The sequence below is a fragment of the Danio rerio genome, chromosome 14 (genome assembly GCF_052040795.2).
Source record: "Danio rerio strain M-AB ecotype USA chromosome 14, GRCz13ab, whole genome shotgun sequence".
In the NCBI taxonomy this organism is placed as follows: Eukaryota; Metazoa; Chordata; class Actinopteri; order Cypriniformes; family Danionidae; genus Danio; species Danio rerio.
In genome coordinates, this window is record NC_141034.1 from 2,840,860 (window position 1) to 2,866,051 (window position 25,192).

The 25,192-nt window shown below is 38.1% G+C and overlaps 19 protein-coding genes across 19 annotated transcripts in view; all 19 read right to left on the reverse strand.

Annotated features, from left to right (window-relative positions):
• The window catches only part of pcdh2a20 (protocadherin 2 alpha 20), a 176,289-nt gene extending 173,270 nt beyond the window's left edge, over window positions 1-3,019 (reverse strand). The window contains exon 1 of the mRNA NM_001024159.2: window positions 653-3,019. Within this exon, the coding sequence (NP_001019330.2) occupies window positions 653-3,019 (2,367 nt within the window). The remainder of the gene's footprint in view (window positions 1-652) is intronic.
• Window positions 1-7,347, reverse strand: part of pcdh2a19 (protocadherin 2 alpha 19) — a 180,617-nt gene extending 173,270 nt beyond the window's left edge. Inside the window, exon 1 of the mRNA NM_001024158.2 lies at window positions 4,981-7,347. Within this exon, the coding sequence (NP_001019329.2) occupies window positions 4,981-7,347 (2,367 nt within the window). The remainder of the gene's footprint in view (window positions 1-4,980) is intronic.
• The window catches only part of pcdh2a18 (protocadherin 2 alpha 18), a 184,942-nt gene extending 173,270 nt beyond the window's left edge, over window positions 1-11,672 (reverse strand). The window contains exon 1 of the mRNA NM_001024157.2: window positions 9,306-11,672. Within this exon, the coding sequence (NP_001019328.2) occupies window positions 9,306-11,672 (2,367 nt within the window). The remainder of the gene's footprint in view (window positions 1-9,305) is intronic.
• The window catches only part of pcdh2a17 (protocadherin 2 alpha 17), a 189,288-nt gene extending 173,270 nt beyond the window's left edge, over window positions 1-16,018 (reverse strand). The window contains exon 1 of the mRNA NM_001024156.2: window positions 13,679-16,018. Within this exon, the coding sequence (NP_001019327.2) occupies window positions 13,679-16,018 (2,340 nt within the window). The remainder of the gene's footprint in view (window positions 1-13,678) is intronic.
• Window positions 1-19,498, reverse strand: part of pcdh2a16 (protocadherin 2 alpha 16) — a 192,768-nt gene extending 173,270 nt beyond the window's left edge. Inside the window, exon 1 of the mRNA NM_001024155.2 lies at window positions 17,036-19,498. Within this exon, the coding sequence (NP_001019326.2) occupies window positions 17,036-19,498 (2,463 nt within the window). The remainder of the gene's footprint in view (window positions 1-17,035) is intronic.
• pcdh2a15 (protocadherin 2 alpha 15) overlaps window positions 1-24,746 on the reverse strand; it is a 198,016-nt gene extending 173,270 nt beyond the window's left edge. The window contains exon 1 of the mRNA NM_001024154.2: window positions 22,392-24,746. Coding sequence (NP_001019325.2) covers window positions 22,392-24,746 — 2,355 coding nt within the window. The remainder of the gene's footprint in view (window positions 1-22,391) is intronic.
• pcdh2a1 (protocadherin 2 alpha 1) overlaps window positions 1-25,192 on the reverse strand; it is a 264,980-nt gene that overhangs the window by 173,270 nt on the left and 66,518 nt on the right. The window lies entirely within an intron of this gene.
• Window positions 1-25,192, reverse strand: part of pcdh2a2 (protocadherin 2 alpha 2) — a 259,967-nt gene that overhangs the window by 173,270 nt on the left and 61,505 nt on the right. The window lies entirely within an intron of this gene.
• Window positions 1-25,192, reverse strand: part of pcdh2a3 (protocadherin 2 alpha 3) — a 256,777-nt gene that overhangs the window by 173,270 nt on the left and 58,315 nt on the right. The gene's annotated exons all lie outside the window — the stretch shown is intronic.
• pcdh2a4 (protocadherin 2 alpha 4) overlaps window positions 1-25,192 on the reverse strand; it is a 250,948-nt gene that overhangs the window by 173,270 nt on the left and 52,486 nt on the right.
• pcdh2a5 (protocadherin 2 alpha 5) overlaps window positions 1-25,192 on the reverse strand; it is a 250,948-nt gene that overhangs the window by 173,270 nt on the left and 52,486 nt on the right. The window lies entirely within an intron of this gene.
• Window positions 1-25,192, reverse strand: part of pcdh2a7 (protocadherin 2 alpha 7) — a 244,558-nt gene that overhangs the window by 173,270 nt on the left and 46,096 nt on the right. The window lies entirely within an intron of this gene.
• Window positions 1-25,192, reverse strand: part of pcdh2a8 (protocadherin 2 alpha 8) — a 241,085-nt gene that overhangs the window by 173,270 nt on the left and 42,623 nt on the right. The gene's annotated exons all lie outside the window — the stretch shown is intronic.
• pcdh2a9 (protocadherin 2 alpha 9) overlaps window positions 1-25,192 on the reverse strand; it is a 220,067-nt gene that overhangs the window by 173,270 nt on the left and 21,605 nt on the right. The window lies entirely within an intron of this gene.
• The window catches only part of pcdh2a10 (protocadherin 2 alpha 10), a 214,655-nt gene that overhangs the window by 173,270 nt on the left and 16,193 nt on the right, over window positions 1-25,192 (reverse strand). The window lies entirely within an intron of this gene.
• The window catches only part of pcdh2a11 (protocadherin 2 alpha 11), a 210,743-nt gene that overhangs the window by 173,270 nt on the left and 12,281 nt on the right, over window positions 1-25,192 (reverse strand). The window lies entirely within an intron of this gene.
• The window catches only part of pcdh2a12 (protocadherin 2 alpha 12), a 207,558-nt gene that overhangs the window by 173,270 nt on the left and 9,096 nt on the right, over window positions 1-25,192 (reverse strand). The window lies entirely within an intron of this gene.
• pcdh2a13 (protocadherin 2 alpha 13) overlaps window positions 1-25,192 on the reverse strand; it is a 204,351-nt gene that overhangs the window by 173,270 nt on the left and 5,889 nt on the right. The gene's annotated exons all lie outside the window — the stretch shown is intronic.
• The window catches only part of pcdh2a14 (protocadherin 2 alpha 14), a 201,300-nt gene that overhangs the window by 173,270 nt on the left and 2,838 nt on the right, over window positions 1-25,192 (reverse strand). The gene's annotated exons all lie outside the window — the stretch shown is intronic.

Consider the following 25,192-nt stretch of genomic DNA (forward strand, 5'->3'; position numbering starts at 1 on the left):
CATGAAGTTTCAAACTGCTCTCCCTAATTCTCTCCTAAACAGAAGTGATACACACATTTTTTTTTGTGTTTCTGCAGTCAAAAGATCTTTGGTGGTGTTACGGAGCTTCTTCAATATTCTTAGCCAAAGTTTCATAAGAAAAAAGTGAGTAATTCCACTAACTATAATGCAAAAATAGTCACTATACACTCTCAAAAATAAAGGTTTATTAGCTGTCACTTGGGTGGTACCTTCTCAAAAGGTACACATTTGTACCTAAAAGATCCATATTAACACCTCAAGGGTACATATTAGTACCTAAAAAGTACAAAAGTCTTCCTGTTAAAATTTGTAGGTATTAATTTATACTTTTGATGTACAAATATGGACCCTTCAAGTACAAATGTGCACCTTTTAAAAAGGTACCACCACAGTGACAGCTCACACACCTTTATTTCTGAGAGTTTAGAAGTGAAACATTTCAGCACCATGGACAGCAAATATGAACCACTCAAAGCTTTGTAAATGCCAAAGAGCAATGCGTAAAGAGTGTTTTCATCAGTTAGAAAATATAATGTAACAAATATTTTAATAATAGCCTACTTGAAAAAAAAATACTATTTGACGCTAAGCGAGATAAAGTATTGTTTTATTGAGTAATCACATCTCTTACCTCTCCAGAGTCTCTCCTCCTGCGATCTGGTATGACTAGAGTATTCCTATTACTGCCTGGTGCTATAGTAGAGCCGATACTCATTCTAGGTCCAACTAACATGTAGCGTTTGTCTCCAGATCTGTACTGGATGCTGTGACACAGAGTCCCGTCATAATTTGTGTCCTGTAAATACTTGGACGAATAGTCTGTAGATTTGGAGCACTGCATTACAATCAACACGATGATGCTGATGACGAAAAGCACCGAAACCGAGCCCAAAGTGATGATCAAATAAAATGTCACGTTGTTTTCCTCCTCGTCTTTCTCTGCGTTTTTAACATCAAAAGCTGCAAAAGCCTCTTTGGGCTCCACAACTTTGACAATCACAGTCGCTGTTGCTGAGAGGGAAACGTTCCCATTGTCTTTGACCAGTATGACCAGTTTATGCTGGGCCTCGTCTGTTTCTGTGAATGAGCGAAGGGTCCTTATCTGTCCTGTATAGCGGTCCAAAGCAAAGAGACTGTGCTCACTAACTTCCTGCAGTGAGAATAATAACCAGCCGTTGTATCCTATATCTGCGTCATAGGCTCTGACTTTAGTCACCAAATGACCTGCGTTCACATTACGGGGAATCTCTTCCACACCCTCAGCAGAACCGTTAGCGCTGACTGGATATAAGATCACTGGAACGTTGTCGTTCTGGTCCAGAATAAACACGTTCACTGTCACGTTACTGCTCAGAGATGGACTTCCAGAGTCTGTGGCGAGTATGTGAAACTGAAATGTTTTGGAAGTTTCAAAGTCAAAACTCTTGAGCGCATAAATCTCTCCATTTTCAGAGTTAATATTAATGAAAGATGTAAACTTGTTTTCTGCACCACCATCTCTCCATATCTGATAGCTGACAGCACTGTTTTCACCAGTGTCTTTGTCAGAGGCGGACACAGAGAATAAAGATTTGCCTGGAGCATTATTCTCCATCACATAAAATGCATATGGAGAAGAAGAGAACTCTGGACTGTTGTCATTTACATCTGATATTATAACAGTTACTGTTTTAACAGATGACAATGACGGTTGTCCTGCATCTTTTGCAACCAGTGTTATGTCATACTGAAATCTAGTTTCCCTGTCTAATGGTGATGTGGAAACTAATGAGTATGTGCTATGTTGAGAAGAAGGTATTAATTTGAAAGGCATGTCATCGTCTAAAGAGCAGGAGACTTTGCCATTAAGTCCAGAGTCTAAATCAGAGACACTAATTAAAGCCACTGTAGTGCCAGGTCTAGAGTCCTCTGGAATGGAGTTGGATAAGGATGTCACCTCAATTTCAGGTGCATTATCATTCACATCGACTATCTTTATGGTCACAGTTTTATCTGTAATCAGGGGGATTAATCCCTTGTCTGATGCTTGTATATCAATTTCATATCTGTCTTTGTCCTCATAATCTAATAGTCCTTTTACAGTTATTTCCCCAGTGATGGTGTCAATATTAAACAACTTTTGCACTTTACTACTAACACTTTTTCCAAATGAATAAACTATCTCGCCGTTCGGGCCCTCATCTGAGTCTGTAGCGTTGACCCGAATCACAGTAGTACCGATAGGCGCATTTTCACTCAGCATGACCGAGTATGCGTCTTTTGTAAACACTGGGAAATTATCATTTATATCCAAAACACTAATCGTTATGGTCATTGTGCCTGATTTGGCAGGTTTTCCGCCATCTACTGCAATCAATTGCAAATCAAAGTTTCGAATAACCTCTCGGTCTAAAGCCTTTTGTAAAATTAAAATAGGAATTTTACCATCTTCCCCTCGATCTTTGACTTCAAGTCGGAAATTATCATTATGACTGAGTTTGTAATGATGCACAGAATTACTGCCGCTATCAGAATCGCGTGCAGCCTGAAGCTGAAATCTCGCACCGGGCAGGGCAGATTCCCCTATTTCTAAATGCATCTCGCTCTCAGGAAAACTCGGAGCGTGATCGTTCACATCCAGAATCTCAACAGTCACATAATGTATTTCAAGAGGATTTTCTAATGCTATTTTCACATTTATTAAACACGGCGTGCTTCTCTCGCAGACCTCCTCTCGGTCTATCTTACCGTTCACATACAGTACTCCGTCATTCTGGTTCACAATGAACATTGACTCGCCTGAGGTTGAGACGATGCGAAATCCTCGCTCTTTAAGGGTTCTGGGATCAATACCCAAATCCTTCCCAATATTTCCCACAGCAGCTCCTTCCCTCTGTTCCTCTGAGATGGAGTATTGAATTTGCGCTCGCGCCACCGAAACAAACACAAGCAATGCGGCGATTAGAGGGAATTTCGCGTGCTCCTTCAGCCATTGCGCCAATCTCCTTTGTTCCATCATGAAGATAATACAGACAAGATTTCACAATAATTCCTCTGTTACACTCGGTCGACTCTGTCCAGCATCGCCGTTGCTCTAAGATCCAGCATTTACTGACGAAAAACAAATCGCGCAGAGAAAATATAGCCGCACGACAGCCTCTGACGAGGGATCCACACAAACAATAAATGCAAAGGGGAGGACTGCCTGTATTTTACGTCCTGAGCCGTACTCTAGGGTTACACCGACATCTCGCGCCCTGACATCTGTAATGCATCACATTTTACTGCACAGTGATCACCGCTAAAACATAGCAAATATAAAAACCACGCAAATAATCTTTATATACTTAGATACAAGCTATAAAGAGGAAATACAAAACAAAATAGCAACAATAATAACAAACGATATCATTATAAGTTTTGCAAGTCCACAAACACCGTTTAATTTATGTTTAGTCAACTTAAAGCATACACTTACTCTAATATAGTCTGATAAACTGTTTCAACAGTGACTATCGCTAAAATATAGTAAATATAAGATTCATGCTATTCATCCTTATAGTTTTGCATATATTTTATACAGAGAACAATACAGTATACACAAAATAAAGGTAAAAAGTAAAACTAATGTCATAGAAATTCCTTAAATCCACAAAAATTATTTAATTTATTTAGTTTTTAGATATAGTAAGTTAATTATGCTTTTCCCCTGATATAGTCAATAGTATTGTTTAACTGCAGAGTGCGATAAGAGAATAATCAAAGAAAAGTTAATGTCTCATCCTAATTTTATATCAGTCATCTAAATTACATCAAAAACTACAAAAAAAAAACTGTCTTGATACAAACCAAGTAAACACAGTTAATCAAACATCAGCCTCAACATAGAGCTGGACAAACATAAAAATTAAATGCAGACCGAATTATTTAACAACATGATAATAACTTGGCAAATTTGTATGTCTTCACAATAAAGTTTTTATTAGTTTCACAGTTTCTCAAGTTCACAGACGCTGTTAGTTTACACTTAGTCCAGTTTAAACAATCACCACATCTGATCTTGTCCATTTCTTTATCTAACTTCCAAAGGGAAAACAAAAATAGCAAATCAAAATGCTTCAAATGCTAGTTTTAATTAGTTCTCCAAATTACACCATAAACTTAGAGAAGCCCTAACCAATTACAGACCAGTAAAAAATAAACTATAGCTATAACATAGAACGGGACAGCCCATCCAACTACACACCTAAACCCAACCGTGATTGGCGATAAGCGAGATTGTACGAATGCTTAGCCACTAAATCAAAAAGTTACAAATTGCCGTGAGAAAGCGTTGCGCAGACACAAAATTAAGTGCAATCAGAATTATACCTTACTTAATCATCAGGTCCTAAAAAATTTATCTATTTTTATTATTATTTCACGATCAGCCACAGAAACTTTAATCAAATACAAACAAACACAAACATGCAAAACTAATTGGAGAAGTTCAAACCAGGCTGCAAAATCTCAGATGCTCTGCAGTATAAAAATAAATCACAAGTTGCTTTATTTTTGCTTTTCATCAGTTTTAGATTTGGATATTTAATTAAACTATACTTTAATAATTTATCTGATTTGTATCATAGCAACAATATAAATAATAAAAAGATGTGAAAGTGGAAAGACGGTTTGAAACAACAATTTGAGCATGTTCAGTACCATGGACAGCAACTTACATCTGTCTCAAGATTGTGAGCATAAAACAGGGATGGGCAAACTTGATCCTCGAGGGCCGATGTCCTTGCAGAGTTTTGTTCCAACACTAGTCAAAAACACCTGAACAAGCTAATCAGTGTCTTCAAGATCACCAGAAACCTATAAGCAGGTGGGTTTGATTAGAGTTGGAGCAAAACTGTGCAGGGACACCTGCCCTCCAGGACCGAGTTTGCCCATCACTGGCATAAAACTAATACACAGACTGTTCAGTCATTTGCTTACCTCTCCAGAGTCTCTCCTCCTGCGATCTGGTATGACTAGAGTATTCCTATTACTGCCTGGTGCTATAGTCGAGCCGATACTCATTCTGGGTCCAACTAACATGTAGCGTTTGTCTCCAGATCTGTACTGGATGCTGTGACACAGAGTCCCGTCATAATTTGTGTCCTGTAAATACTTGGACGAATAGTCTGTAGATTTGGAGCACTGCATTACAATCAACACGATGATGCTGATGACGAAAAGCACCGAAACCGAGCCCAAAGTGATGATCAAATAAAATGTCACGTTGTTTTCCTCCTCGTCTTTCTCTGCGTTTTTAACATCAGAAGCTGCAAAAGCCTCTTTGGGCTCCACAACTTTGACAATCACAGTCGCTGTTGCTGAGAGGGAAACGTTCCCATTGTCTTTGACCAGTATGACCAGTTTATGCTGGGCCTCGTCTGTTTCTGTGAATGAGCGAAGGGTCCTTATCTGTCCTGTATAGCGGTCCAAAGCAAAGAGACTGTGCTCACTAACTTCCTGCAGTGAGAATAATAACCAGCCGTTGTATCCTATATCTGCGTCATAGGCTCTGACTTTAGTCACCAAATGACCTGCGTTCACATTACGGGGAATCTCTTCCACACCCTCAGCAGAACCGTTAGCGCTGACTGGATATAAGATCACTGGAACGTTGTCGTTCTGGTCCAGAATAAACACGTTCACTGTCACGTTACTGCTCAGAGATGGACTTCCAGAGTCTGTGGCGAGTATGTGGAACTGAAACGTTTTGGAAGTTTCAAAGTCGAAACTCTTGAGCGCATAAATCTCCCCATTTTCAGAGTTAATATTTATGAAAGATGTAAATTTGTTTTCTGCACCACCATCTCTCCATATCTGATAGCTGACAGCGCTGTTTTCACCAGTGTCTTTGTCAGAGGCGGACACAGAAAATAAAGATTTGCCTGGAGCATTATTCTCCATCACATAAAATGCATAAGGAGAAGAAGAGAACTCTGGACTGTTGTCATTTACATCTGATATTATAACAGTTACTGTTTTAACAGATGATAATGATGGCTGTCCTGCATCTTTTGCAACCAATGTGATGTCATACTGAAATCTAGTTTCCCTGTCTAATGGTGATGTGGAAACTAATGAGTATGTGCTATGTTGTGAAGAAGGTATTAGTTTGAAAGGCATGTCATCGTCTAAAGAGCAGGACACTTTGCCATTGAGTCCAGAGTCTAAATCAGAGACACTAATTAAAGCCACTGTAGTGCCAGGTCTAGAGTCCTCTGGAATGGAGTTGGATAATGATGTCACCTCAATTTCAGGTGCATTATCATTTACATCGACTATCTTTATGGTCACACTTTTATCTGTAACCAGAGGATATAAGCCTTTGTCTGATGCTTGTATATCAATCTCATAACTGTCTTTTCCCTCATAATCTAACTCTTCCTTAACAGTTATTTCACCAGTGATGGTGTTGATGTCAAAGAGCTTGCGTACTTTACTGCTAACACTTTTCCCAAATGAATAAACTATCTCGCCATTTGGGCCTTCATCTACATCTGTAGCGTTGACCTGAATCACAGTTGTACCAATAGGCGCATTTTCACTCAGCATGACTGAATAAACATCTTTTGTAAACACTGGTAAGTTATCATTTATATCTAATACATTAATCATTATCTCCATTGTCCCTGATTTTGCAGGCTTTCCTCCATCGACAGCTGTTAACTGCAAACTAATGCTTCGAGTGAGCTCTCGGTCTAAAGCCTTTTGTAAAATCAAAATAGGAATTTTACCATCTTCCCCTCGATCTTTCACTTCAAGTCGGAAATTATCATTATGACTGAGTTTGTAATGATGCACTGAATTACTGCCGCTATCAGAATCACCCGCAGCTTCGAGCTGAAATCGTGTACCGGGCAGGGCAGACTCCACAATCTCTAAATGCATCTCGCTCTCAGGAAAACTCGGAGCGTGATCGTTCACATCTAAAATCTCAACAGTCACATAATGTATTTCAAGAGGATTTTCTAATGCTATTTTCACATTTATTAAACACGGCGTGCTTCTCTCGCAGACCTCCTCTCGGTCTATCTTACCGTTCACATACAGTACTCCGTCATTCTGGTTCACAATGAACATTGACTCGCCTGAGGTTGAGACGATGCGAAATCCTCGCTCTTTAAGGGTTCTGGGATCAATTCCCAAATCCTTCCCAATATTTCCCACAGCAGCTCCTTCCCTCTGTTCCTCTGAGATGGAGTATTGAATTTGCGCTCGCGCCACCGAAACAAACACAAGCAATGCGGCGATTAGAGGGAATTTCGCGTGCTCCTTCAGCCATTGCGCCAATCTCCTTTGTTCCATCATGAAGATAATACAGACAAGATTTTACAATAATTCCTCTGTTACACTCGGTCGACTCTTTCGAGCATCGCCGTTGCTCTAAGATCCAGCATTTACTGACGAAAAACAAATCGCGTAGAGAAAATACAGCCGCACGACAGCCACCGACGAAGGATCTACACAAACAATAAATGCAAAGGGCAGGACTGCCTGTATTTTACGTCCTGAGCCGTACTCTAGGGTTACACCGACATCTCGCGCCCTGACATCTGTAATGCATCACATTTTACTGCACAGTGATCACCGCTAAAACATAGCAAATATAAAAACCACGCAAATAATCTTTATATACTTAGATACAAGCTATAAAGAGGAAATACAAAACAAAATAGCAACAATAATAACAAACGATATCATTATAAGTTTTGCAAGTCCACAAACACCGTTTAATTTATGTTTAGTCAACTTAAAGCATACACTTCCTCTAATATAGTCTGATAAACTGTTTCAACAGTGACTATCGCTAAAATATAGTAAATATAAGATTCATGCTATTCATCTTTATAGTTTTGCATATATTTTATACAGAGAACAATACAGTATACACAAAATAAAGGTAAAAAGTAAAACTAATGTCATAGAAATTCCTTAAATCCACAAAAATTATTTAATTTATTTAGTTTTTAGATATAGTAAGTTAATTATGCTTTTCCCCTGATATAGTCAATAGTATTGTTTAACTGCAGAGGGCGATAAGAGAATAATCAAAGAAAAGTTAATGTCTCATCCTAATTTTATATCAGTCATCTAAATTACATCAAAAACTACAAAAAAAAAACTGTCTTGATACAAACCAAGTAAACACAGTTAATCAAACATCAGCCTCAACATAGAGCTGGACAAACATAAAAATTAAATGCAGACCGAATTAATTAATAACATGATAATAACTTGGCAAATTTGTATGTCTTCACAATAAAGTTTTTATTAGTTTCACAGTTTCTCAAGTTCACAGGTAGTTTATACTTAGTCCAGTTTAAACAATCACCACATCTGATCTTGTCCATTTCTTTATCTAACTTCCAAAGGGAAAACAAAAATAGCAAATCAAAATGCTTCAAATGCTAGTTTTAATCAGTTCTCCAAATCACACCATAAACTTAGAGAAGCCCTAACCAATTACAGACCAGTAAAAAATAAACTATAGCTATAACATAGAACGGGACAGCCCATCCAACTACACACCTAAACCCAACCGTGATTGGCGATAAGCGAGATAGTACGAATGCTTAGCCACTAAATTAAAAAGTTACAAATTGCCGTGAGAAAGCGTTGCGCAGACACAAAATTAAGTGCAATCAGAATTATACCTTACTTATTCATCACGTCCTAAGAAAATGTATTTATTTTTATTATTATTTCACGATCAGCCACAGTAACTTTAATCCAATACAAACAAACACAAACATGCAAAACTACTTGGAGAAGTTCAAACCAGGCTGCAAAATCTCAGATGCTCTGCAGTATAAAAATAAAACACAAGTTGCCGTTTTTTTTTTGCTTTTCATCAGTTTTAGATTTGGATATTTAATTACACTATACTTTAATAATTTACCTGATTTGTATCATAGCAACAATATAAATAATAAAAAGATGTGAAAGTGGAAAGACGGTTTGAAACAACAATTTGAGCATGTTCAGTACCATGGACAGCAACTGACATCTGTCTCAAGATTGTGAGCATAAAACAGGGATGGGCAAACTTGATCCTCGAGGGCCGGTGTCCCTGCAGAGTTTTGTTCCAACACTAGTCAAACACACCTGAACAAGCTAATCAGTGTCTTCAAGATCACCAGAAACCTATAAGCAGGTGTGTTTGATTAGAGGTAGAGCAAAACTGTGCAGGGACATCGCCCTCCAGGACCGAGTTTGCCCATCACTGGCATAAAACTAATACACAGACTGTTCAGTCATTTGCTTACCTCTCCAGAGTCCCTCCTCCTGCGATCTGGTATGACTAGAGTATTCCTATTACTGCCTGGTGCTATAGTAGAGCCGATACTCATTCTGGGTCCAACTAACATGTAGCGTTTGTCTCCAGATCTGTACTGGATGCTGTGACACAGAGTCCCGTCATAATTTGTGTCCTGTAAATACTTGGACGAATAGTCTGTAGATTTGGAGCACTGCATTACAATCAACACGATGATGCTGATGACGAAAAGCACCGAAACCGAGCCCAAAGTGATGATCAAATAAAATGTCACGTTGTTTTCCTCCTCGTCTTTCTCTGCGTTTTTAACATCAGAAGCTGCAAAAGCCTCTTTGGGCTCCACAACTTTGACAATCACAGTCGCTGTTGCTGAGAGGGAAACGTTCCCATTGTCTTTGACCAGTATGACCAGTTTATGCTGGGCCTCGTCTGTTTCTGTGAACGAGCGAAGGGTCCTTATCTGTCCTGTATAGCGGTCCAAAGCAAAGAGACTGTGCTCACTAACTTCCTGCAGTGAGAATAATAACCAGCCGTTGTATCCTATATCTGCGTCATAGGCTCTGACTTTAGTCACCAAATGACCTGCGTTCACATTACGGGGAATCTCTTCCACACCCTCAGCAGAACCGTTAGCGCTGACTGGATATAAGATCACTGGAACGTTGTCGTTCTGGTCCAGAATAAACACGTTCACTGTCACGTTACTGCTCAGAGATGGACTTCCAGAGTCTGTGGCGAGTATGTGGAACTGAAATGTTTTGGAAGTTTCAAAGTCGAAACTCTTGAGCGCATAAATCTCTCCATTTTCAGAGTTAATATTAATAAAAGATGTAAACTTGTTTTCCTCGCTGCTCTCTCTTAATATTTGATAGCTGACTATAGCATTTTCACCAGTGTCTTTGTCAGAGGCGGACACAGAAAACAAAGATTTTCCTGGGACATTATTTTCAGTGACATAAAACGAATATGGAGAGGAAGAGAACTCTGGACTGTTGTCATTTACATCTGATATTATAACAGTTACTGTTTTAACAGATGACAATGATGGCTGTCCTGCATCTTTTGCAACCAATGTGATGTCATACTGAAATCTAGTTTCCCTGTCTAATGGTGATGTGGAAACCAATGAGTATGTGCTATGTTGTGAAGAAGGTATTAGTTTGAAAGGCATGTCATCTTCTAAAGAACAAGAGACTTTTCCATTAAGTCCAGAGTCTAAATCAGAGACACTAATTAAAGCCACTGTGGTGCCAGGTCTAGAGTCCTCTGGAATGGAGTTTGAAAAGGATGTCACCTCAATTTCAGGTGCATTATCATTTACATCAATAATTTTTATCATTATACTCTTATCTGTAGTATGAGGAACAGTTCCTTTGTCAGACGCTTGTACATCAATCTCATAGCTGTCTTTGTCCTCATAATCCAAATGTCCTTGTACAGTTATTTCCCCAGTTATTGTGTTAATGTCAAAGAGCTTGCGTACTTTACTATTAACGCTTTGTCCAAATGAATAAACAACCTCACCGTTTAAACCCTCATCTACATCTGTAGCGTTGACCTGAATCACAGTTGTACCAATGGGTGCATTTTCATTCAGCATGACTGAATAAACATCTTTGGTAAAGACGGGCACGTTATCATTTATATCTATCACGTTAATTGTTATCTCCATTGTCCCTGATTTTGCAGGCTTTCCTCCATCGACAGCTGTTAACTGCAAATTTATTCTTCGAGTGAGCTCTCGATCTAAAGCCTTTTGTAAAATCAAAATAGGAATTTTACCATCTTCCCCTCGATCTTTGACTTCAAGTCGGAAATTATCATTATGACTGAGTTTGTAATGATGCACAGAATTACTGCCGCTATCAGAATCGCGTGCAGCCTGAAGCTGAAATCTCGCACCGGGCAGGGCAGACTCACCTATTTCTAAATGCATTTGGAGGTTAGGAAAACTCGGAGCGTGATCGTTCACATCCAGAATCTCAACAGTCACATAATGTATTTCAAGAGGATTTTCTAATGCTATTTTCACATTTATTAAACACGGCGTGCTTCTCTCGCAGACCTCCTCTCGGTCTATCTTACCGTTCACATACAGTACTCCGTCATTCTGGTTCACAATGAACATTGACTCGCCTGAGGTTGAGACGATGCGAAATCCTCGCTCTTTAAGGGTTCTGGGATCAATTCCCAAATCCTTCCCAATATTTCCCACAGCAGCTCCTTCCCTCTGTTCCTCTGAGATGGAGTATTGAATTTGCGCTCGCGCCACCGAAACAAACACAAGCAATGCGGCGATTAGAGGGAATTTCGCGTGCTCCTTCAGCCATTGCGCCAATCTCCTTTGTTCCATCATGAAGATAATACAGACAAGATTTTACAATAATTCCTCTGTTACACTCGGTCGACTCTTTCGAGCATCGCCGTTGCTCTAAGATCCAGCATTTACTGACGAAAAACAAATCGCGTAGAGAAAATACAGCCGCACGACAGCCACCGACGAAGGATCTACACAAACAATAAATGCAATGGGCAGGACTGCCTGTATTTTACGTTCTGAGCCGTACTCTAGGGTTACACCGACATCTCGCGCCCTGACAGCTGTAATGCATCGCATTCTACTACATAGTGTTCACCGCTAAAACATAGCAAATATAAAAACCACGCAAATAATCTTTATAGACTTAGATACAAGCTATAAAGAGGAAATACAAAACAAAATAGCAACAATAATAACAAACGATATCATAATAAGTTTTGCAAGTCCACAAACACCATTTAATTTATATTTAGTCAACTTAAAGCATACACTTCCTCTAATATAGTCTGATAAACTGTTTCAACAGTGACTATCGCTAAAATATAGTAAATATAACATTCATGCTATTCATCTTTATAGTTTTGCATATAATTTATACAGAGAACAATACAGTATACACAAAATAAAGGTAAAAAGTAAAACTAATGTCATAGAAATTCCTTAAATCCACAAACATTATTTAATTTATTTAGTTTTTAGATATAGTAAGTTAATTATGCTTTTCCCCTGATATAGTCAATAGTATTGTTTAACTGCAGAGTGCGATAAGAGAATAATCAAAGAAAAGTTAATGTCTCATCCTAATTTTATATCAGTCATCTAAATTACATCAAAAACTACAAAAAAAGAAACTGTCTTGATACAAACCAAGTAAACACAGTTAATCAAACATCAGCCTCAACATAGAGCTGGACAAACATAAAAATTAAATGCAGACCGAATTATTTAACAACATGACAATAATTTGGCAAATTTGTATGTCTTCACAATAAAGTTTTTATTAGTTTCACAGTTTCTCAAGTTCACAGACGCAAGTTCACAGTTCTCAAGTTCACAGACAAGTTCACAGGTAGTTTATACTTAGTCCAGTTTAAACAATCACCACATCTGATCTTGTCCATTTCTTTATCTAACTTCCAAAGGGAAAACAAAAATAGCAAATCAAAATGCTTTAAATGCTAGTTTTAATCAGTTCTCCAAATTACACCATAAACTTAGAGAAGCCCTATACAATTACAGACCAGTAAAAAATAAACTATAGCTATAACATAGAACGGGACAGCCCATCCAACTACACACCTAAACCCAACCGTGATTGGCGATAAGCGAGATTGTACGAATGCTTAGCCACTAAATCAAAAAGTTACAAATTGCCGTGAGAAAGCGTTGCGCAGACACAAAATTAAGTGCAATCAGAATTATACCTTACTTATTCATCACGTCCTAAGAAAATGTATTTATTTTTATTATTATTTCACGATCAGCCACAGTAACTTTAATCAAATACAAACAAACACAAACATGCAAAACTACTTGGAGAAGTTCAAACCAGGCTGCAAAATCTCAGATGCTCTGCAGTATAAAAATAAACCACAAGTTGCCGTTTTTTTTTTTTTTGCTTTTCATCAGTTTTAGATTTGGATATTTAATTAAACTATACTTTAATAATGTACCTAATTTGTATCATAGCAACAATATAAATAATAAAAAAGATGTGAAAGTGGAAAGACGGTTTGAAACAACAATTTGAGCATGTTCAGTACCATGGACAGCAACTGACATCTGTCTCAAGATTGTGAGCATAAAACAGGGATGGGCAAACTTGATCCTCGAGGGCCGGTGTCCCTGCAGAGTTTTGTTCCAACACCAGTCAAAAACACCTGAACAAGCTAATCAGTGTCTTCAAGATCACCAGAAACCTATAAGCAGGTGGGTTTGATTAGAGTTGGAGCAAAACTGTGCAGGGACACCTGCCCTCCAGGACCGAGTTTGCCCATCACTGGCATAAAACTAATACACAGACTGTTCAGCCATTTGCTTACCTCTCCAGAGTCCCTCCTCCTGCGATCTGGTATGACTAGAGTATTCCTATTACTGCCTGGTGCTATAGTAGAGCCGATACTCATTCTGGGTCCGACTAACATGTAGCGTTTGTCTCCAGATCTGTACTGGATGCTGTGACACAGAGTCCCGTCATAATTTGTGTCCTGTAAATACTTGGACGAATAGTCTGTAGATTTGGAGCACTGCATTACAATCAACACGATGATGCTGATGACGAAAAGCACCGAAACCGAGCCCAAAGTGATGATCAAATAAAATGTCACGTTGTTTTCCTCCTCGTCTTTCTCTGCGTTTTTAACATCAGAAGCTGCAAAAGCCTCTTTGGGCTCCACAACTTTGACAATCACAGTCGCTGTTGCTGAGAGGGAAACGTTCCCATTGTCTTTGACCAGTATGACCAGTTTATGCTGGGCCTCGTCTGTTTCTGTGAATGAGCGAAGGGTCCTTATCTGTCCTGTATAGCGGTCCAAAGCAAAGAGACTGTGCTCACTAACTTCCTGCAGTGAGAATAATAACCAGCCGTTGTATCCTATATCTGCGTCATAGGCTCTGACTTTAGTCACCAAATGACCTGCGTTCACATTACGGGGAATCTCTTCCACACCCTCAGCAGAACCGTTAGCGCTGACTGGATATAAGATCACTGGAACGTTGTCGTTCTGGTCCAGAATAAACACGTTCACTGTCACGTTACTGCTCAGAGATGGACTTCCAGAGTCTGTGGCGAGTACGTCAAACTGAAACTTTTTGATCGTTTCGAAATCAAAGCTTTTAAGCGAGTAAATAACCCCAGATTCGGAATTTACATTTAAGAATGATGTCATTTCGTTTTGCGTTCCTCTATTTATCTGATACGATATCAACGCATTTTCGTTCACGTCTTTATCTGATGCTCTAACAGAGAATATGGATGCTCCAGGAGCATTGTTTTCAAATATGTAAAGCTCAAGGTATTTACTAGCAAACTCAGGTTGGTTGTCGTTCACATCTGCCACCTGAATGCTTAACGTTTTGAAGGATGATAAAGGAGGCAGACCTAGGTCTGTTGCTGTAACTGTTATGTCATAATGGGGAACAAGTTCACGATCCAATCGTCCTTTTGTCACCAGCGAATACATATTATCTTGAAAAGAGGGTTTAAATTCAAAAGGGACATTTTCTGATAAACTACACACAACTTTACCATTGGAGCCAGAGTCTTTATCCGAGACACTTATCAAAGCTATAACTGTGCCGGGTTTAGAGTCCTCGGAAACTATGTTAGATAATGACGTCAGCTCAATTTCAGGTTTATTGTCGTTTATATCTTGTATCTTTATAATAACTCGACATTGCGCAGACAAAGGAGGCTGGCCTTTATCTGAGGCCTCAACGTCAAGTTTATAAACATCAGTGTCCTCAAAGTCTACCTCTCCTTTAACTTTTATCTCGCCTGTAATGTGATCTAAATCAAATATGTCATACACTTTGCGCTTTAAAGTTTTACCAAGGGAATACTCAATCTCGCTATTTGAGCCCTCATCGCTGTCTGTTGCTTTTATTTTAATTACAGTTGTACCAACTGGCGAATTTTCCTGTAAACTCACTGAATATATGTCTTTACTGAACACAGGGCGATTATCATTAGTATCCAGTACAGTAACAGAGACGTTAAGGGTCCCTAACTTAGGAGGGTTTCCACCGTCGATCGCTTGTAATATCAGCAGATGTTCTGCCTTGTGTTCGCGATCGAGTGGCTTTTTCAACACCAAAAAGGGGATTTTTTCCTCATCGCTATTTCTGATATCAATTTCAAAATTTTCGTCCTGACTTAATTTATACAGACGAACAGAATACGGTGCGGTATCCTGATCTCTTGCCGCGTGCAGCTGGAAGCTCGTTCCTGTAGGAGTGTGTTCTGCTATCTCGAAATGTTGATTCTGTTCAGAAAAGCTAGGGTTGTTGTCATTTATATCAGTTATTTCTACTGCAACATAGTGAATCTCTAAAGGATTCTCGACTGCTGTTTTCAGATTCACTAAGCACGCGCTGTTTCCTTCACAGATCGCTTCTCTATCTACGCTCTTTAGGATATATAACTCGCCATTGTTCTGATTGACTTGGAAATATGCGTCTTTAGAACCAGACACAATACGGAACCGTCTGTCCGCCAAAGTACTCACGTCAATCCCCAGATCCTTAGCAATATTTCCCAAGACAGATCCCTGTTTCATTTCCTCAGGAATGGTGTATCTTATCTGCGCTGAAACCTGCTGTCCATAGCGCAGAATGAAGGAAAAACACAAAGCGATCCACCAGTACTCTCTTTGTTCAGCCATCGTTAACGATTCCTGTATTGCGCAGCTATAATCCGTCACTGTGATCTTCAGTTAAAATGGTATACCTTCCAGATGCGACATTCTTTAATTAAATCAATAAAATGCTATAACATTTAATGTTTTTTCTCCGCTTATCGCTCTGTATGCTAGCCTGCTTGGCTGCTATCACAGCTTAACTGAACGGAACAACCAAGCGCACCACATACAGATAGGCAGGGCCAAATCTTTATTTCATATTGTGATGTAACACTGACCCCACATGGTACAAACGAGAAATAAATCACAACTACAAATAATATAGAAATGACTGTCAGGACAATTCGTGACATAGTTGCACAAAAATTTTAGGATATGTGCAAGATGGGAAAAATACAACTGTAAATAGTAACACTTTATTTTGATGGTCTTTTAGGTATTAGTAGACTGTCTGCTTAATATCTGCTGATGCTGCTCCTTCAACAGACATTTACTGACTATAAGAAACTTTGCAAGTACATGTCAACCTACACTAACCCCAACCCCAACCTGTCTACTTAAAATCTAATGAGAATTATGTGGCATGTGGATGCAGTGTAACTTAAATTCAACAAATGGACCGACACAATAAAATGTGACCGTGTAAATTATTGAAAGCTCCCAATGAGGTTTGCAAAAATAAAAATTAACACAACTGACACAACTGTAAAAAGAGCAAAATAAACAAACATTTACATAAATAAATATAAAAGACCGTGAAAGAAAACGAGATTTCAGCACCACGGACAGCACCAAACAGACACCAAACGTAATAGTAATTATTAAACTGCCATACAAAATTGCTAAAAAAAAATATATATATATATATATATATATATATATATATATATATATATATATATATATATATATATATATATATATATATATAATAAGGGAATACTTTAATATTAAATTTCGCACAAAAACACTTTTAAAGTAATAGAAAATACTTTAGGCAAAATTTGGCAAACGACTTCGTACCAAGGAAAGGGCGCTTACCTCTCCAGAATCTCTCCTCCTGCGATCTGGTATGACTAGAGTATTCCTATTACTGCCTGGTGCTATAGTCGAGCCGATACTCATTCTGGGTCCAACTAACATGTAGCGTTTGTCTCCAGATCTGTACTGGATGCTGTGACACAGAGTCCCGTCATAATTTGTGTCCTGTAAATACTTGGACGAATAGTCTGTAGATTTGGAGCACTGCATTACAATCAACACGATGATGCTGATGACGAAAAGCACCGAAACCGAGCCCAAAGTGATGATCAAATAAAATGTCACGTTGTTTTCCTCCTCGTCTTTCTCTGCGTTTTTAACATCAGAAGCTGCAAAAGCCTCTTTGGGCTCCACAACTTTGACAATCACAGTCGCTGTTGCTGAGAGGGAAACGTTCCCATTGTCTTTGACCAGTATGACCAGTTTATGCTGGGCCTCGTCTGTTTCTGTGAATGAGCGAAGGGTCCTTATCTGTCCTGTATAGCGGTCCAAAGCAAAGAGACTGTGCTCACTAACTTCCTGCAGTGAGAATAATAACCAGCCGTTGTATCCTATATCTGCGTCATAGGCTCTGACTTTAGTCACCAAATGACCTGCGTTCACATTACGGGGAATCTCTTCCACACCCTCAGCAGAACCGTTAGCGCTGACTGGATATAAGATCACTGGAACGTTGTCGTTCTGATCCAGAATAAACACGTTCACTGTCACGTTACTGCTCAGAGATGGACTTCCAGAGTCTGTGGCGAGTATGTGGAACTGAAACTTCTTAATGGCTTCAAAATCAAAACTTTTCAGCGCATTGATGACTCCACTTTCATGGTTAATACTGAGAAAGGAAGACATGTCACTCTCTGTACCATTTCCTCTAACTATCTGATAGGATATCGCAGCATTTTCGTTTAGATCGTTATCTGACGCGCTCACGGAGAATACTGACGCACCAGGCGTGTTGTTTTCCACTAAATACAGCTCAAGGGGATTTCTGTCAAACTCTGGTTTATTGTCATTAACATCAGCCACCTGCACAGTAACAGTTTTAAAAGAGGAGAGAGACGGCTGACCGAGATCACTGGCTTTAATTGTGATTTTATAATCTGCCACAACTTCCCTGTCCAACTCACCTTTAGTAATTAAAGAATACATATTTTCCTGCACAGATGGTTTTAACTCGAACGGAACATTATCTGAAAGACTACAAACAACCTTCCCATTAACACCAGAGTCTTTATCTGATACACTAATTAGAGATATCACAGTACCGGGTTTTGAGTTCTCAGGTATGATGTTAGAAAGGGACGTGACGTCAATCTCTGGGTTATTATCATTCTCGTCGGTGATTTTAATAATTACTCTGCAGTCAGTGGTCATCGGCGGCTGTCCTTTATCAGTAGCCTGCACTGTAAGTCTATGTACCTCGTTCTCTTCAAAATCAATTGGCTCTTTAATATTAATTTCGCCAGTTATACTATCTAGGCTAAATATTTCATGCACTTTTCGCCTACTAGTTTTCCCTAGTGTGTATATAACCTCCCCATTTAAACCCTCATCAGAATCAGTGGCGTTTACTCTTGCTATCACTGTCCCTATAGGTGTGTTTTCTGGAATTGTTACTGAATATGTATCTTTAGTACATACAGGGCGGTTATCGTTGATATCAAGAACAGTAATAGTAATATTTAAAGTACCTGACTTAGGGGGGACGCCTCCATCCACTGCAGTCAACACAAGTCTATGCTCGGAATTTTTCTCTCTGTCTAAATGTTTAAGCAAAACTAAAATCGGATTCTTTTCCTCTTCGTCGCCGTCTCTCATTTCCAGCTCAAAAAAGCTATTTTTTGCTAATTTATAATGTCGAATTGAATTGCTTCCGATGTCTGGATCTCTTGCAATTTGGAGCTCGAAGCGTGCACCTTCAATTGTGTTCTCAGCCATTTTAAAATGCTGCTCTTTCTCGGGGAAACGAGGACTGTGATCATTCACGTCAGTGATTTCTACTCCAACATAATGTATTTCAAGTGGATTTTCAACTGCGACTTTTAAGTTCACCAAGCATACGCTGTTTCCCTCACACAGCTCTTCTCTATCAATTTCCTTACTGACATGCAACTCGCCATTGTTTTGATTTACCTCAAAGAGAGAATCTTTCGATCCAGAGACGATACGGAACCGTCTATCCACCAAAGTATTCGCATCAAGACCCAAATCCTTTGCGATATTTCCCACTGTATATCCCTCAAGTACCTCCTCTGGCACAGAATATCGTATTTGGCTTGAAATCTGCAGCGTGATGCTAAGCTGCGAGAAGAAACACAAAGCCTTCCACCAGAAATCGCATTTGCGTCTTTGTCCTCCGGCTTCCATGGTTAAAAACGCTTTTAAATAAGAGAGGACAAATCCGTGACACAGAATAAAGCTCCCATCCCAGCGTAAACGAACAAAAAAGACATACGCACCATTCATAATGGGCAGGGCAAAATCTCCCCAGTCAATCCTTATGTAAGGCTGACATCAAATGGTAAAAGCAAGAACTGTTTCAAATACACATATAATAATTTCTAAAACAAAATAGTGAATATATCTTATTATACAGCGCTTACTGAATGCGACAGGTTTAGTGCCCAGATGAAAAAGAAATGCTTTTAAATATAATACAAATGTGCTAAAAATGTAGATAGCATGTTTAAACACAATTAGCACAAATAACATACTTACTTAAAGTGCAATTTAAATGTGTTGGTTTGCATTTAAGGGACTTATTATAAACTATATACAAGTACATTGGTAAAAAAAAAAAAATCGTAATTGCACTTTTAAAAACTAACTCAAGCTTACTAGTTATGCATTTTAATGTATTTACAGAGAACACACTGATTTTATTCTTTCTTAAAGCATGTTTTGTGTGTACTTTGTTTAAGAATATTGTGAAACGGTGCCGATTTGAGCGTGTTTTAAACATATGCGTGTTATTTGTAATTGTTTTAGACATAATGAAACATATTTTAAATACTGCAAATGAGCACGTGCTTTAGCTTGTATTTCAAAATATTTAGCTTCACACTGTTATGCAATGTTAATTGTCAATTGAAAAAGTTGAAAAATACAATTTTCAAGCATTTAAAAACCGTGCAGTTATTTGTGTTTGTATTGTACTTTTACAGCATATTTTTTAATTTAAATAAAATGCATTCTTCTTTATTATTTTGTTTATTAATGCTGAAATAAAGTAGGTATTGTAGTACTCTGCAAATGTATGGTAAGTATAGTAAGAACACATTAATGTGAAGCTTTGAATATTTTTCACCTGGCCTTAAAATATAATTTAACTAGTTTTAAAATGCATTTCAGCTGTGCTTAAATTGTACTTCATCTGAACTCTGAGCTTATACTATACTTGAATTGGTTTTAAAATGCACTGCATCTGGGTTAAAATACACTTTCTCTAAACTTAAAATATACTTCAGCTGTGTTAAAAATACACTTTAAATGCATTTCTAATATATTATTTAAATGTACTTTAAATAAAATACAGTTTTAAAAGTACACTTTAATTGTAGTTAAAGTATGTCCATTTTAACACAAGTATGTTACAACATATTTCAAATAGCTTAAATGTAATCTAAAGTATAAATAAAATAACAATTATTATACTTGGAGTTGTTCCAAAATAACACATTTAATATCCACTTTTTATAGTACAACTAAAATATGATAATTACGTCAAAATACAACTTTCCACCTGGGTGTAGGTGTTTACTTTCATTCATTATTTTATATATATATATATATATATATATATATATATATATATATATATATATATATATATATATATATATATATATATATATATATATTCATTCATTTTTTTTTATTTGTTTGTTTGTTTGTAATGTTTGTGTATATCCCACACGCACGGAACTGCTTCGTGCTATATAGTAAACACACCTGCGTGACTGACTGTTAGAGGTGATTTTAGAGTGAGCGTGTGTGTATGTGTTTGTGATTTATGAGTTATTGGCCAATCTAACAGTCGTAATCCGGTATGAAGTAACTTCTTGTTCACTGCTTGTGCCCTTATTATATTTGTAATTCAGTTTTGAGTTGCTAGCTTTAAGATAATTTTTCCTCATTGATTTTTGTTCTCCAGCTAAAATAAGGAGTTTGACGTGGTCGACTTGTATATAGATAAAAGTGTATATATTATGCAACGCTATTGTATTTTGAGGTACTAGCAGCCTGGTGTTTTAATAGTGAATTAGCATGGTTTAATTTCATGTAAATGTAAAAGTGTTTCGTAATTCATTCTGTTTGCAATCCTTTTTATAGTTGATTACATGTGGATGATTGGGGAACTGTAATACTAAAACTATAATATTTTCTATTAGAGGGGTACGAGGTAATAACTATTGCCTGAGAAATCAATGAAAATGTCATTATCTTTAAGAACATTTTGGATAAGGATAGCTATAATAAAATGGAACACTTTCAAATACGAGTGCACCAACATGCATTAAATAAGGCTTATCTAATGCACATATAATCGGGAGTTCATGTATAACTCATGAAAAACTAAAACATTTATCAATGATTACTGCATGAGCAATATTTAAACATCAAGTTGAGTTTTTTCACGAGTTATACTTTACTACTGATTATCTGTGCATTGGTTAACCATCATTTAATGCATAATAGTGTGTCCATGTTATAAAGTGTTACCAATAATTTTGTATTGTTGAGAAGTCAAGTCTCTGTCTTTAATCTATTCAAATTAGTTGAGTCATTGATAGTTTTTCATCAACTGACACAACTGTAAAAAGAGCAAAAAATAAAAATAAAATCTCAGCGACTGTGAAGGAGAACGACTTTTCAGAACCACAAACAGCACCAACACACCCGTAATTCATTCATTCGTTCATTCATTTTCTTTTCAGCTTAGTCCTTTTATTATTCTAGGGTAGCCACAGCGGAATGAACTGAGAACTTATCCAGCATATGTTGTACGCAACGGATGCCTTTCCAACTCTGGGAAACATCCATACACACTCACAAACCACAGTCAATTTAGCCTACCCAATTCAACTGTACCGCAAATCTTTGGACTGGGGGAAACCGGAGCACCCGGAGGAAACCCACGCGAACGCATTCCCGTAATAGTAGTAATTATTAAACTGTTATACAAACTTGCACATAATAAAAAAGATACATAAAACAACTGCATGAATAAAATAAACATATAATTTGAAATGATTTAAACTATGAAAAAACTATTTCGCATGTAAAGACTTTGAAAGTTTAAGAAAATACTTTAAGCAAATAATGGCGAACGACTCCGCACAAATGAAAGGGCGCTTACCTCTCCAGAGTCTCTCCTCCTGCGATCTGGTATGACTAGAGTATTCCTATTACTGCCTGGTGCTATAGTCGAGCCGATACTCATTCTGGGCCCAACTAACATGTAGCGTTTGTCTCCAGATCTGTACTGGATGCTGTGACACAGAGTCCCGTCATAATTTGTGTCCTGTAAATACTTGGACGAATAGTCTGTAGATTTGGAGCACTGCATTACAATCAACACGATGATGCTGATGACGAAAAGCACCGAAACCGAGCCCAAAGTGATGATCAAATAAAATGTCACGTTGTTTTCCTCCTCGTCTTTCTCTGCGTTTTTAACATCAGAAGCTGCAGAAGCCTCTTTGGGCTCCACAACTTTGACAATCACAGTCGCTGTTGCTGAGAGGGAAACGTTCCCATTGTCTTTGACCAGTATGACCAGTTTATGCTGGGCCTCGTCTGTTTCTGTGAATGAGCGAAGGGTCCTTATCTGTCCTGTATAGCGGTCCAAAGCAAAGAGACTGTGCTCACTAACTTCCTGCAGTGAGAATAATAACCAGCCGTTGTATCCTATATCTGCGTCATAGGCTCTGACTTTAGTCACCAAATGACCTGCGTTCACATTACGGGGAATCTCTTCCACACCCTCAGCAGAACCGTTAGCGCTGACTGGATATAAGATCACTGGAAAGTTGTCGTTCTGATCCAGAATAAACACGTTCACTGTCACGTTACTGCTCAGAGATGGACTTCCAGAGTCTGTGGCGAGCACGTGAAAGTGGGATGTTTTTAACATCTCAAAATCAAAGCTCTTCAGCGAATAAACAACACCTGTCTCAGAATTAATATTCAAGTAAGAGGACATATCAGTCTGTGATCCATCACCTCTAATTATATGATACGATATCACGGCATTTTCAGCAGAGTCTTTATCAGACGCAGATACTGAAATTATGGACGAACCTGCAGCATTGTTTTCCATCAGGTAAAGATCTAGAGGATTTATGCTAAATTCTGGAGCATTATCATTCACATCAGAAATCTGAACGCTTAGAGTGGTCGATGCAGTCAAAGACGGCTGTCCTAAATCAGAGGCTGTTATTGTAATGTCATACTGTGAGTGAGTCTCTCTGTCTAAGCGATCTTTTGTCACTAAAGAGTACATGTTGTCTTTAAAAGAAGGCTTTAGCTCAAAGGGAACATTTTTATTTAACTGACAAATGACTTTACCGTTTATCCCGGCGTCTTTATCGGTCACACTGATCAGAGAAATCACCGTTCCAGGTTTACAATCCTCAGGAATGTTCTTAGAAAGTGACGTAATCTCAATCTCAGGGCTGTTGTCATTCACATCAATAATCTTAATAACAACTCTGCTGTTTGCAGACATTGATGGATGCCCCTTATCTGAGGCCTGAATATCGAGTTTATAAACTTCTGTATCTTCAAAATCCACTGTCCCTTTTACTCGTATTTCACCTGTGATCTTATCGAGCTCAAAAACCTCTTGTACTTTAATATTTAATTTGACAAAGCTGTATTCAATATCACTATTTAATCCCTCGTCTATATCAGTTGCTATTACTTTAAGAACCACAGTGCCAATAATAGAGTTTTCCTGTAACGTCACAGAATATGTGTCTCGGCTAAACACAGGTCGATTATCATTTATATCGAGAATAGTAATAGTAATGTTAAGAGCGCCAGATTTCGGAGGATTTCCTCCGTCTACTGCTGTTAAAAGCAGTCTGTAAATTGTGGTAATTTCCCTATCAACAGCCTTCTTTAAAACTAAAAATGGCACTTTATCCTCATCACTCTCTCTGACTCGAATTTCAAAATGATCATTAGGGCTTAGTTTATATGATCGGACCGAATTTGTTCCAGAATCAGGATCTCGAGCAGCCTGTAACTGATAATCAGCACCAGGCTGTGTATTTTCAGAAATGTTCAGGTGCTCCTCTTTTTCAGGAAATCTAGGAGAGTGGTCATTTATATCTAATATTTCAACTTCTACATAATGTATTTCCAGAGGATTTTCAATTAAGGTTTTTAAATTAACCATACAGACACCACTGCCAACACACAGAGACTCTCTGTCGATTTTCTTATGAACGTATAAAACGCCATTGTCCTGGTTTATCTGAAAAAGCTCCTCCTTAGATCCAGAAACGATTCGAAACTGTCTGTCCACCAAGCTACTTACTTCAAGACCCAAATCCTTAGCAATATTTCCAACAACGGTTCCTTCTTTGACCTCTTCTGGAACAGAATATCGTATCTGAGCTGAAACCTGCTGTCCGATGATCAGAAAATAAATACACAGAGCAATCCAGCAGTTCTCCCGTCTGCGCCTTTGTCCTCCCGCTTCCATCGCGAGCGATTTGCAGTTGTCCAGAAATAAACGTGCAGGCTATATTTTCGGATATTAAAGTCCGTCTCAGAACGTTTATGGCGAATAAATGATGGAAAACTTACAAAATATGAAATCCATCTTTTTATGATAGCGTCAGAACAGTATATTGTCCTTTCACACCGAGCCCTCAGTGTGTGTGCGTGAGGGGGAAAAGCAATGCAGCCCCTTTTGCACGTCATAATTGTGGGCGGCACGCAATATCCTGGCTAATTTCTACAACAACATCGACACCATGTGGTTTGAAATACGTTTTCAAAAGCCAGTCGCAAAATATACAAAAATTAAGGTTTATTTTACGAATTTACAATGTAGATGAAGATTTTAGTTGGCAAATTTCAGTATTTTAAAAACTACCAGTGTTATTTGTTCATAACAATTGAAACAAATCGTAAAAACTTTTTTTA